We start from the raw sequence: 13,121 nt of genomic DNA, 5'->3' as shown, positions 1-13,121 counted from the left end.
AGGGAATGCTATGTGTTATTGGCAACTGTGTCTCAGTGTTCAGGAGTCAGCTTCAGAATAGGACTTACATTTGAATAAACCCTTAATCTTCATTTCTCTGGACAGCAGTCAAGCTGGGCATACTGATACCTGACTGTCTCTACTCTGAGATGCCCTGTATTAATGCAAATCCTCTCTCCCACTATGTACAGCAGCTCACTCAGCATTTAGCCTCCTAATCTCTTGGCAGACAAAACTCAAGTAATTAACTTCAGGGCAGAGTTCATTCTGTGGTGCCCATTAAAGTTAGTCACTAGCTGTGAAGGAGCCCCTTTGGAGGGAGGATCCATGTGGACAGTCTTAGCCAACCCTGTTTAGCTACATGTGGGTCTGCGAGTCTAGCACAGAGGTCAAGTACAGCCAAGCCTCAACATGCATGCACCAGATTGTGCTCTAAGATCCTCCTGGTAAGTCCTGTTGTCTTTCCAAGTAAAGCAGGTCTGTAGAGTTTGAGGGGCCTCCTCATGGTGAAGCTGAATTGTCCCCAGGAGCAGACTGAAGAGAAAATGAAGGCATTTTCATGAATATTGAGTGGATAGTTTCAAAGATATTCAAAGCTATTCAAAGTTTCAACTGTAAGGCTATGTGTGCAGGGGGAAATGCCTGTAGCAAAAAGGGCAATCAATGAGCGATACTGATTCCTGCTGAAACTTAGGAAGCAGAGTTGAGAATGTCACTAAACTAATTCGTATAGTTGGGCAAGAAATTCTACTGATTCTTGTCAGAATTAGTACTAAAGATGAATCTGGCTTTCAGTTCTGGACCTGAATATGTACCAGCTACCAGTGCAGTTGAAATTTGGATCCAAATTTGGCAAATGACCATTATTACATGAAAGGCTGAACCAAAAGTTCAGATCAAGATGTTGTATGGGGTGATTTAGCACATCCTTTTTCTACAGGGGATGTTTTCTGCCTGTCTTCCATAAAGGCTGTAATTACCAGTCTGATGGATGCACCTCATTCCTAGTGCTAATAATTGCCCTCTAAGGCAAAATCCTATCAGAGAAGATGGTTGTGTCATTAGCAGAGCTGTCTGGCATTAGTCTTGGAGCTGAGGCCTCAAAGCATTGTTATTACTAACTCTGCAACTCTGCTATGCAATTTGCTTCTCTGAAAATGAGGTTTAGCCCTTCTGAGACCAGACTTTGAAATGATCATCCATATGTTGCAAAGAAGACATACATTTACTGTGTAAATCAAACATGCACTGGGGCTCCCGGGTCTAGAAATTTCACCAGCAGTATTGGTTTTGCTTCTGAATTTCTTTAGCAAAATCAGAAGGTCCTGGGGTATAACCAACTGGGATTGCATCACTTAGTGATGTGGGGTAGTATACTAGGTACATACCTATATTTCACATATGGCAAATAAGGAAGCACTGTCCTGGAGTCTGAAAAGTCACTGGGACAGACATACCTTGTCAGGACCTTTATAAACTGTGGTATGGCCAGAACAGTTAATGAACAGGAAGAAACAAGTACTTTCCACTGCTATGACTGGTCATTCTGAGTGTTCTTAAACCTCATTTAGTTTTATCCCTTCCGAACTAGTAATCTCTTCACTTGTAACCCGGTGTCTCTAGGTAACTTTGGGAATATCACTGATGGGGTATCAGCAGGAGCTGGAGGGAAAAGGAAGATACATGACGGAGAAGCGGAAGAAAGTTTGCTACATGAGGGGGAGGATGAAATTTCTCATGACCTGGGAGTACCCCTGATATCAATCACACCCCCCGAGAAGCCACTGATCACAACTGGGAACAGGTAGGATCTGTGTTTCAAAAACTCACCATGCAGGACTCTGGTTCCTATTTTATAATCCTGTGGGACTCATTAATGAACCCTGGCAGCACTAAGCGAGTTGTGTGAAACAGAGGCTTTAAAATCCTTACTTACATCTTGCACAACGGTAAATTTTCTAAGCTTCAGTGAGGTGAATGAGCTCTGAGCCATTTTACACTCCTCTTCAGATCTTGGCATCATGGGCTTTTGAACTTCTGGTGTTTGTAAAAGGGGTGTGTTTACCAGCTGTGCATTGGAAGGTTTTAGGAAAGTGTGGCTCCTTCAGTGCTGCCCCTGGTTTAGAGTCCTAGACTGTAATCACAAGTAACATCTACCCAGTGATCAGCTCTGCATTGAAAAGCTGATGAGATTTTAAGCCTTGCTTCTTTCCCATAGAACCACAGACTGGCTTGGGTTGGAAGGGACCTTAAAGATCATCTAGTTACAACCCCCCTGCCATGGGCAGGGACACCTTCCACTAGACCACCTTCCTCAAAACCCCATCCAACCTTGCCTTGAACACTTCCAGGGATGTGAAATCATCTGGATTCCCTTGTTGCTTCCCAACATTAACAGTATTTCAGAGCTTCTCTGCATGCCTTTTTTTGCCTGTTTTTTCTCCCACCCTGGAAAGCACTGAAATCAGATCCACTGACTTTCAGGGATCCTGCAGAGAGCATAAGTGATCTTTGTGTTTGTTCTTCCCCATATTTACTGGGAAGAACCATGGCTGGTTAGCACATGTGAACATGTCCTGTTGTGTCTTCAGTTTCTGTCCTGTGAAAGAGCCCAAACAGTTTTACTTTCCTATGACCCCCCCTCTGAATTCTGCTCTCACCTTTACAATCTGTTTCATACTTTGTTCTCGCAGGAACTACCAGTACCTGCCGTACAATGAGAGAAAGCCCTGTATCTGTGTCAAGAGCTACTGGGGCAACCAGACCTTTCGTCTGTACTCTTCCAACACCCTCGAGAAAATGGCAGATCACTTGGTATGTGGCAGCCACCCTCCCTGGCTCAGCAGAGTATGGCAGTGAGAGGTCAAGTTCCCAAAACAGGCCTTTAAAGTATTCTCTGACTGCTCTCTTTGCTGTTCATTTTGTGAAAGAGTAACTGATATCAACCCCTTCTCTTTCTCTTTCTTTCCTCCCCCCCCCCCCCAAATTGCTTTGATCTGTTAGAGTGAGTTGGGTATTCCTGGCCACAATTTGTTAATTTCTTTTCAGCTGTAAGGCTGTTTCCTTTTCTCATAAACATTTCATTCTTTGCAAGAACAGTCAATTAAAATATGAGATATAGAGTAAATCTATTTCCTATGGCTCTTCCTCTGATGTCTTCTTACCCAGATCACGTGGTTTAACCTGTGTTTATGCTGGAGACAATTTAAAGGACATTTTTTAGTTTCCTTAAAAACCCTGTTAGAGACAAAATGTCATATCATCTCATGGGCCATCAATGTGATGCCTTAGTCATAGTGTTTTCCCATAGTGAAGTTTCCTTCTACCCTTGTTTGATGACTATGAACAGTCTCAACAAAGTAGTAATCTCTTGGGTTTTCTTAAGTGACTTCTAGTGTTGAATATTTTAAATTGAGGCACTCAGATTAAGAGTCCAATACATCTTTCCTTTATCCTTATACACCTCCTGAGCAATGACACTGAAGACATACTTACACGCGGTTGTATCATGAGAAGGCTTATAGGTCAGCATTTCAAACCCAGGTAATTGAAAATTAAATATCTAAATATCTGTGTGGATAGATATGCTTGTCAGTGTACCTGAATACCCACAGATCTCACTGGAAACCCAGCCACTTGTTTTGGTGTGTAAAAACAGACTCCATTTCTCAATAACGGTAGGCTTTGCAGTAGACCTTGCATATGGATTCAAGTGCCTACTAAAGTTTAAGAAGTTAACTCCAGCAGCTTGCTAAATTTAAGCAGCAGGGCTGGAAACAGAGCCAAGAAGTACAGTTTTAACTCCTGTCTAGTGGGGAGTGTTTCCCACTGATGGGTCTTGGTTGAAGAATCTAGAAAAAAAAGCTGTTCCAAGCAGTGGTAGCTTTGGCTAGTAGCTGGAGAGATTGGGGAAAGGTCAAACTAAGTTATACTGCTGGAGTCTTCTCTCTGTGCACTTCAAACAGAGTGATATGTCAAAGGTCTTGTTCTGTCAGATTACAAAGTTACAGATGCCTCCCTTATTCTTGCTAGTTATATAGTGAATAATGGTGTTATAACACTGGCAGAATGGTAAAGTGCCCTCCTTTATATAATGTCTCCTTCATGTGCTTTTCACAGGAAGAATCATTAGAGCAAGTGAAGGAGTTGATCAAGGTTTCAGAGATTGCATCTGAGCAGAAAATGAGGACAGCCCTAAACAATTTTGTCAGTCAAAGCAGGTAACCACATTTACTAAAGGCATACAGAAAATCAACTTTTTATGTTTACTGTAAATCTGGAGCTAGACAAGGGACCTGATGATAACAACAAAAGCTACAGTAAACTTACTGAGACACATATTTTATTTATTATGCTATAAGAGCAAAGGTCTTCCAAAGTGTCGTTTCTATTTATACAGCTAAAATAATTTATTGCTATTTTCAGTATTCAGTATTGACAGTTGACTGCTGACAATCGCTGTCATATTATTTTGGCTTTCTGGATTCTAAGCAGAGAACGTATATGGGATAAGTAGAATTTAATAAAGTGTGTGATAGATAAGCTGGACACAGTTAAGATAAAACCAAAGGATTCCACATGCTGGTATAAATCACCCGACGAGCTCTGTGTCAGATTTGATTTGGCTCAGGACAGATATAAACCCTAATTTCTAGATATTAACCCTGTTTCTGTGAAATGTGGTGCAGAATTTTTGGACTCCATTCTTTGACTTGTAGAGGTGCTCAATATTTATTTTGGAGAATATCAGCATCTGTGTCTTGAGGTGGAGGTACTGCAGCAGACAGAAAACATTTCATTCCCATGTATTTTAGCAGCTATGTTAAAAAAATAGCACATGTAAGGCCCTGTTATTCTTGTGTCTTAGGGCCTTCATTACCACTGCTGAAAAGAGGCGAAAAGGGTTGAACTACACTGCTTTGGACAAAAAGAGACTTACGCTCTTCAAGCAAGAGCTGGTATGCGTATTTTTCATTGATATCATGATGTTAACTGAAACCACACTGGTTGTATACATTTTAATTTCTATTTGATTTCACCGTACTGGAATGCTTTGTAGTTAATATAAATAAACTATCCAAGAGCATTTTGTTTATTAATGAACCCTACTGTGCTTACTAAAGAGTTGTAAAATACCCCAAAATAGTTCAGAACCTGATGTTTTAAAATACAAATAAGCCAGTATAATAATGAGCTGATTTTTCTTTTCCATGCATCTTACACGGGGATGATGCTGTTTTCAGTGGAAAACCACCAAATTAACACTGCTGTTAGGCGTTTAATTACTGCAGTGTGCTGAACTTTAAGACGAGTGAAATCTGGCATTTGGACCTAACCACTTCCAATACAGACACAGTGAGAAGAAACCAAACTGGGTGGAGGTTGTCTGAATGTTTATTAGCTTTATTTACTGTTTGTAGCACTGCATTTGTCTATCAATTCTTCCAGGACCAAGGCCAGATAATTCTAGGTGGTAATCACATGTCTCTTGGAACTTCCGTACACACAGTACACACACAAAGAGAAAATGGGGGACATTCGTGGTTTATGTTATTCAGCTCCAAAGAGTTGATCACTTTCTGTTGTGATAAAGAAGGTAGTTGTTACCTTGAACCAACTGTCTCTATCTTCACTTTTAAACTGGAATCAAAGACTGTTCTCTCCTTCTGTGTCCAGTTCAAACTACTCGATAATGTGTAAACAAAATACATGTGTCTTTCCTGACTGCAGGAAGCAATGTCTGGTGATGCCAAGGGAATTGTTCAGCAGCAGAAAAAGAAGATGCCACTGGATGAAATGATGCGTGAGACTCAGAGCTTCATAGATAAAATTCGATTCTTGGCTGATGAGGTAATCCACACAGAAATTTTAATTTAAATAAGTTCATCCCATATGTATACTGGTGTTTTGGGCACAGCCCACTTTCTGACCTGAATTCCTGTCTGCATTTGTGTGGACGTAGTGATTTGGGCTGGTATGAGATATGAGGTCTCTATATTATTCTTCGCTGCATGGTCACTGCTTAGACATGCTATTAAGCCTGAGAACAGACATATTTGGTCAGGCAAAATCCAGCCAGTGCAGTGTTGTCCCTCTGAGAGCTGTCTATGCTAGAAAACTAAACAGGGCCATGGCTATTCCCTGGGTCAGAGAGCAAGTGGCACAGCCTGGCATGGTTTGTAGCCTATGTCCAGATTCTCTTCTCTCCCAGAAGAGAGTGACCTTGGCATCATGTCTCCTGGGAACAGCCCCTGAGCTGTTTACTGCTTTACTGCCCGGGCTTTGCTTGAGGAAATGTTATTTGGGACAGGGCAAAGCGATGCCATGGAGCATCCTCACAAGCAGAAGAGATGATTGTATGCCAGTGCTGAAGTCTGCTCCTGCTCCTTTTTGGTTTCCTGGTAGAGATGAAGTTGATGGTATTTCCATGGTAGGTGCTTTTAGCTTACGCAGTCTGTGGGTAAGTTATTTTCTGAGATGGTACCAAGGTTTTTAGTTTCAGTTTCTCCTGAAATGATTTATGGAGTGGGTGCTCCTTAATCCCTCTATAAAGCTCGTTACTTCAGCTGTGCTTAGGAGTAGAGGTTAGGGCTATAAAGCCTGAAGTGACAGCCTCTTTTAGTCCAGGTGCACATCTGCCAATCCACAGAAGCCATGAAGGAATGAGCTCTTGGTAGAGAGTGTTTTAACAAAAACAATGGTGTGGCTTATAGAAACAATTCAGTTTGAGTTCAATATTCCTCATCTTTTAACAGCCGCAGAATACGGTGCCTGATGTGTTCATCTGGATGCTCAGCAACCACAAGAGAGTTGCATATGCAAGAGTCCCAGCAAAAAACATACTCTATTCCCCAGCGAAAGAGCAGAGAGGCAAGGATTGTGGGAAGATTAAAACCCATTTCCTGAAAGTAAGTCTGGGGTGCTCTGCAAACACAGGTGATGCCAGGGGACATTTGGTATTCAGATTTCTCCCAGGGATTATATTTTACAGGCTCATCTTTGTAATGTACTAAAAACGTGTACACGTTTATGTCTGCTATCTATCTACTGTTGTTTGCTTCTTACACTTATGCTTGTCCTTATTTAAGCACTGTATCACTGCTAGGCTTTTGGTGTACGAGTAATTAATTCTCTCACTACTTGTTATGGCAAGAATATAGCATTATTTATCTATAGCTGTACACATAAACAGACAGAAGAGGCACAGCCTCTTTATTGGAAAAGATGCCAGAATGCAGCGCACTGGGAGGAGATCAGCCCACAGCAACTCAGATAGCAAGGAAACCTAGATATTCAGAGGCAAAACAGCAATAATTTATGCTTGCTATTGAGAATGTGCCTAGGCTTGTGCAATATATGTCCAAAATATTGTTAAGGTTTTATTCATCTTGAAAGAAAGTCTTAGCGGACGTACTCCTATGAATGGAGTGTGACCGGGAGTACCTGGCAGAGGAATATTATACAATGTACTTGTTACTATTGCCATCAGGAAAAGCCCAAGCACACAAGACAGTAGTAACTTCATATGATGACTTTTCAGTCCTTTTTTCACCTGAAGCTGCTGGGAGCACTCCCATAAAGCACAGCTAAAGAGCAGCTAGAAAGATGTAAGAAATACGTAGGTGCCATAGGTACTTGGTAAGCACAGTGCTATCTGCCTGCATGAACAAAAAATACCACAATTAACTCTCCAGCCCCTTCAATGTCAAGAGTTACCTTAGAAACAGATAATACTAAACACTGAGCTTAGCAGAGCTAAATGAAGTTGAAAGGGAGAGGAAGGAAATAACAATATTGTTTGTCAAGATTAATACTGGAATGTTTTCTGACCTGCCCAATAGAGCAGTATTTTTAGTAAAACATGGGACTAACTATTGGAGACAGCAGAACTTCATGAAATGGAAGCTGGGCTGATGTCTGGGAAAAATAGAGTATCAGCTAGCACTGACATGCTTGCAGCTCTTAGGCAGCCAGCACAAACCCCTGCATAACAGGCAGTATGCCATTTACATAGGCTTTCAAAAGAGCATTTCTTCCCTAAGAATCACAGAAGTTCCTTGCACTAAATGAGTCTTAGGGCCACTCACTAGGGAGAAATGTCATTTATCAGTGTATCAGTTCAGGGAATTCTCCTTTACTTTACTCTGGGTTGGTAGTATTCAGCATCCAGCCACCTCTTTCTTGTGAATTTGTTGGTGATGGGTGGATTTATTTTTTCAGTTACCAGGCAAGCGCCCACTGGGCTGGACTGTGCAGGCAAAGGTGGACATCTACCTATGGCTTGGACCTGCCAGCTATGCCCACAGTGTCATGGAGAATTTGCCTGTAGGATATGAGACTGAATTATCATCGAGCACCAATGCAGGGCACAGTGCGATATCCTCACCTGCCTGCCTGCTGTATAAAAGTAAGGCTCTGTTTTTTCTCCATCTTGGCAATTAAGAGACATGGATCCTAATGCTCTAATTCAGAGGGCAGCAATGTCTATAATTTAAAGTAACTGTTCCAAAATGATAATGGCTTAGCACCTTTTCATTAGAAAAAGCTGGGTTTTTTTGCCAAGTTATCAGTCCTGATACTTTATGGATGTCTGGGAAAGAAAGGATCTGTCCACTTACAGTTTCTGTTCTCCGCCCCATTAGTCTGTCTCCTTGTAATGAGGAAACATCCTTCACTTTTCCTGAAGCTACTGTGCTGAATGCCTAGTAGATAAGCCAGTGATGGGATTAAAACTCAGAGTTAATAACCTTGTAGTTACATTGGACATTGATTTTAAGTGAATACAGAAGTCTTAACTTCTGAGTGTCCCAGGTATCCCTTCAGCAAGACCGCTAGCAAGAGTTGCTGTTGTCAGATCCTGGTTGGACTGCAGGTGATGAATCTTCCCTTCCTACCTATGTGCTGCATCAGTTCCATGAAGCTGACATTAGTTTTCTTTGCAACCCAGCCCTGCATCTCTTCCAGCTGAGAGCCCACATGTACCAGGCAAGGGGGCTCATTGCAGCTGACAGCACTGGACTTTCAGATCCTTTTGCAAAAGTTACTTTCACATCACACTGCCAGACCACAAAGGTAAGTTCCAAAGCCCCTTTCATTAAATGAAAACATGTCTTTTTTCAATAAAGCCATGAAAAGGAAAAGTCTTCATTTGGCAAGGAGGCACCTAGCAGGAGAAGTCAGCTGCCTGCTGTTTAAGGGCAACTCCTGAGGGCTGACTACAAGCTAGACTAAAGTGTAGGTGTAACCAGCTACCCTAACATGAGGTTCAGTAGCATTAGTTTATTTTAACTCAGATTCTCTGAGGCTACTGGGACATTGCAGCAAGTGAACAACCTTTTTCTACATCTTTTTCTATGTTTGAAGCTTGTGCTGTTGTCATTGCATGGTATGAGGATGAACCATCATGGTTTTCTTTTCCCATAGTCTATGTGTGCAATGATCGAGCAAAGATTGAAGACCTTTATATGGCTTCTGTAGCCATATGAGCCTCTGTGACGGAATTTGTCAAAGCACACTGGTGGCTTGAGAGTGGCAAAGTTGAAATGAGCTGAAACCAGAAAGATATGAGACTTTCTGGACCACATAAATGATGCAAAAATGCAGCCATAGGGAGTGGTCTCACTTCTCCCTCAGACATCTCCAGGGGGTAAATAGGCAAAGTAGAATTTGGCTCAGGAAACAATAGGATTTTATAGGTACAGAAGTCTTAAGTTTATTCACTGCCTGAATAAAATATTGCAGCCAATAAATTTCATGTTTTTAGAAGGCTGTCAGCCGAGTGCCAATAAACTGTAGTCAGGAGCCTTATTTCCATTTGAAAGAACAATAGCAGATTATGAGTCATTTTGCAGTTGTCATTTTTTTCCTCTTTAAATGTTACCTCTGTTAAATAAGTTTCCTCCCAAGACAGCTAAAACATTGTCTATGATGAAATGCCACAAGCATCCATATAAGCTGAATTACAGCAAATTAAAAACTATTGATTTATTAGGAGTGGTTCATTAATTACTTTTTTTTCATAGTGTTATGTGTCATTACACTGAAGAAAAAAACAAGTTTGAATAAACAGACCCTGGACAAGTGAAAATTGGACTCAGTTTAGAACAAAGGCTTTATTTTAATAGCGTTGGACATGCGCCTGCTCTCCTAAACCAACAGCTTTCCTCTAAATTTCATACTGAGCTTTGTCTATACAGTCTAGTGGTCATGGACTGATATGCTTGTGAGGGGTGTGTGGGGCAAACAGGGAAGTGGAGAAACTGGAGATAACAGCCTTGAGGGTGAAAGAGTCCTATTCTTCTGGCTGGGAATAGCTGCTGAAAAACGTGGTGTCTCAGGCAGGAATAGTTCAGTCCGTGGGAAAAGATGTCATCAGCAGATCAGCACATCCTGCTGAAGGACTCCTAACCAACCAGTTCATAGCTCGTTGACCATTTCCTCTGTTTCATTAGATCATTTCTCAGACGTTATCTCCCACCTGGAACCAGATGCTGCTCTTCAACAGCATTGTGCTTCATGGCGACAGAGAGGAGATTGCTCAGTTCCCACCAGAGATCGTCATCGAGCTGTATGACGATGATGCTGTGGTAAACTCAAAATCCTTCTCAGTAAAAACACAGGCTTTTACATCATTGCCAGTGTGAAAGCAAAATTGTGTTATTGATTAGGCATTAAATGGATGATCCTGCTGAACTGAGCTCAGTGTTACAGCGGTTTGCAGTTTACTATCTGAAAATAGCCTTGAAAAGCTCTGGCCATTTTTTTCCCAAGTGAACCTTTCTCCCAAAGACAGGCTTAGGGAAATCAGAAACATCTTGCCCCCATCTCCCTGGTACACAATTGCAAATATTTCATCTAAGTCTGAGAAGACACAGATTTATCTCTGACCATGCAAACTGTCACCGTCTCACTGACTGAATATTGAGGTCCGAACCTTTGGATGCTCTGAAGAGGTGATAAACACTCAGCGCTTCCATTTTCATAGTTGTCTAGCATTCCACCTGATCATTCCTTCAGGAGAAGTTGTTTTCTTTCACAAATACTAAACTTCGTGTCATCTTGGCTCCTGTGATAGCTGTGAAATTCAAATGATTTTGATGCCCGTATTCTCCTTCATTTAGGGTAAGGCAGAATATATTGGTTCTACAGTGGCTGCCCCTGTGGTGAGACTTGCTGATCAAAACTATGAACCACCTAAACTTTCTTACCACCCAGTGTATTGTGGGAATCTTTCAGGAGGAGACCTTCTTGCTACATTTGAGCTTTTGGAGGTAAACCAGCCTTTCTTGAACATTACACTTTTACACCCTGGCCTCAAAAAAGCAGCCCATCACCCTGTTGAATTAATGGGGATTGCAACTGGATCAAGATCATTCTGCTATTCGACCTCATAGTCTCCATACAACCTCTGTCACTCCCTCCACCCTGCCAGTGGCCATTGTCCATGCACACACCACCACGAGCCCCTCAGATGCTTTGAGCCTCATTTTCCCATCACTTGCCAGTAAACTGGACCCTGGTGTGAGAAACAACTGACAATCCACCACCTCTGCAATGACCTGCTCTTTGGAGTAACACATGGCCCTGATTTTAGCAACCTCAAAGCTCTCAATACTTCCATTACTCTTAGGAAAAGGAAGTGGTGAATAATAAGGATTGGATCAGAGAGACTGAGTTTTCAGATAATGAGTTTTCAGTTTAGAGTGGGGTGTATCGTGCCTGGGATTTCAGGGACTTTTCAGTGGAATTTGCAGAGCCACCAGTTAGAGGACACATCTCCCTGATGAAAACCTAGAACAGTTTATTCTGAAATCTGAAATGGGAAAAATGTGGAACTTGGTGACATTTTTCACAGATATTCCCAAGATAAAACAGGCTTTTAAGCATGATGGGCTAATTATGTTATTTTCTGAAACTTGAAATATCCTGCCACATGGAACATTTCCTCATTATGGTGCATACCTAGGGGATAGAGTCTAGCACCTTACCATAATTTCCCCTCTTTTTAAATTGAAATCCACTTTTTAGTGGATTGTATTGAGAGTATTTTCTTTTGCCATCTTTCGGGACAAGGGAGGCAACACTGCTTCTGGGATGTATGCAAATATACCCCTGAGACTCCTCTGTAGAGCTGACAAGAAAGTGTGTGGTTTAGCTGATGTTTCTGTCTGTTCACCAGCCTTTTAAAACTAGAATCAGATCTGGAATGTTCCTGTGTGAAAGTCTTCTAAGCAGTTCTGCTCAGGATTTTTGTTAAACAGACTTACCAAGCTTTTCATTTTTAGTAAGTGGAATTACCATGCTTCAATACATGCATGTCTTTAGGGCAGACTGTGTCCTGTCAGGACAAAGGAGCCTTCCTGCCAAATACTTTAGCATCACCGCAAGACAGATAGCAATCCAGGTGACATTCTTCTCATGGCACAACCTGTGTCCTCTGCAATGTGTCCTGTAAAACTGCATTAAACTGATTGCTCTATGCGCTATTCACAGATACTTCTGATACTGTTTTGTTCTTCAAAAGAAAAAAACAGCCTAAGTTTAAGACTGTTTAATTTTTCAGATTCCTATGTCAGATCCAGACAAACTTCCCCCCCTGGATCCACCAGATGCTGGCCAGTTTTACCCAGTCCCAGATAACATCAGACCTGTTTTAAGCAAGTATAGAGTGGAGGTAAGTTACTTAGAGTGTTTCCATTTCCAAATCTCAGCTTTGATTTATTATCTTATCAAACTGTAACAGTAAGGGATGGCGATTTAAAAATCCCATTTGATAGGAATCATGTAAAAAATAGCATCAGGATCCCAAAATAAATGTGGAAAGCTCAGATCAAATTGATTCTCCAAGGCTGGGTATGCAAGGCAGTGCTTGCACCTGAGTCTAGAAAAGGGACATCACAGTTCTGACCTGCTGGGAAGGGATTGCTCCCATGGCAGAGTGTAGCTGATTGATGTGTGCCTTGTGCAGCACAGGGAAGTGTCTGAAGGAGGTGGAGAGCTTCCCCTTGCAACTCATCAGAAGTGAAATTCAGCATCAGCCACCTCTCAGGCTTTTCCTCAGTCCCAGACTTCAGCCAAGCCATGTTCCCTGCCTACGTACAAATGCTTGCACCTTCTCTGCC

At 41.8% G+C, this 13,121-nt stretch overlaps 1 protein-coding gene across 1 annotated transcript in view; it reads left to right on the top strand.

Moving 5' to 3' along the window:
• The window catches only part of FER1L6 (fer-1 like family member 6), a 54,280-nt gene that overhangs the window by 16,451 nt on the left and 24,708 nt on the right, over window positions 1-13,121 (top strand). The window contains exons 12-22 of the mRNA XM_061447569.1: window positions 1,624-1,804; window positions 2,694-2,814; window positions 4,120-4,220; window positions 4,868-4,958; window positions 5,731-5,850; window positions 6,756-6,908; window positions 8,221-8,407; window positions 8,948-9,072; window positions 10,452-10,586; window positions 11,121-11,270; window positions 12,563-12,673. Of these exons, the coding sequence (XP_061303553.1) occupies window positions 1,624-1,804; window positions 2,694-2,814; window positions 4,120-4,220; window positions 4,868-4,958; window positions 5,731-5,850; window positions 6,756-6,908; window positions 8,221-8,407; window positions 8,948-9,072; window positions 10,452-10,586; window positions 11,121-11,270; window positions 12,563-12,673 (1,475 nt within the window). The remainder of the gene's footprint in view (window positions 1-1,623; window positions 1,805-2,693; window positions 2,815-4,119; window positions 4,221-4,867; window positions 4,959-5,730; window positions 5,851-6,755; window positions 6,909-8,220; window positions 8,408-8,947; window positions 9,073-10,451; window positions 10,587-11,120; window positions 11,271-12,562; window positions 12,674-13,121) is intronic.

The sequence above is a fragment of the Pezoporus flaviventris genome, unplaced genomic scaffold (genome assembly GCF_033815535.1).
Source record: "Pezoporus flaviventris isolate CSIRO_AGI_PZ_B2104156 unplaced genomic scaffold, CSIRO_AGI_Pfla_v1 ptg000007l, whole genome shotgun sequence".
NCBI classification, from domain to species: Eukaryota; Metazoa; Chordata; class Aves; order Psittaciformes; family Psittacidae; genus Pezoporus; species Pezoporus flaviventris.
This window is presented reverse-complemented; position numbering and strand designations above follow the sequence as displayed.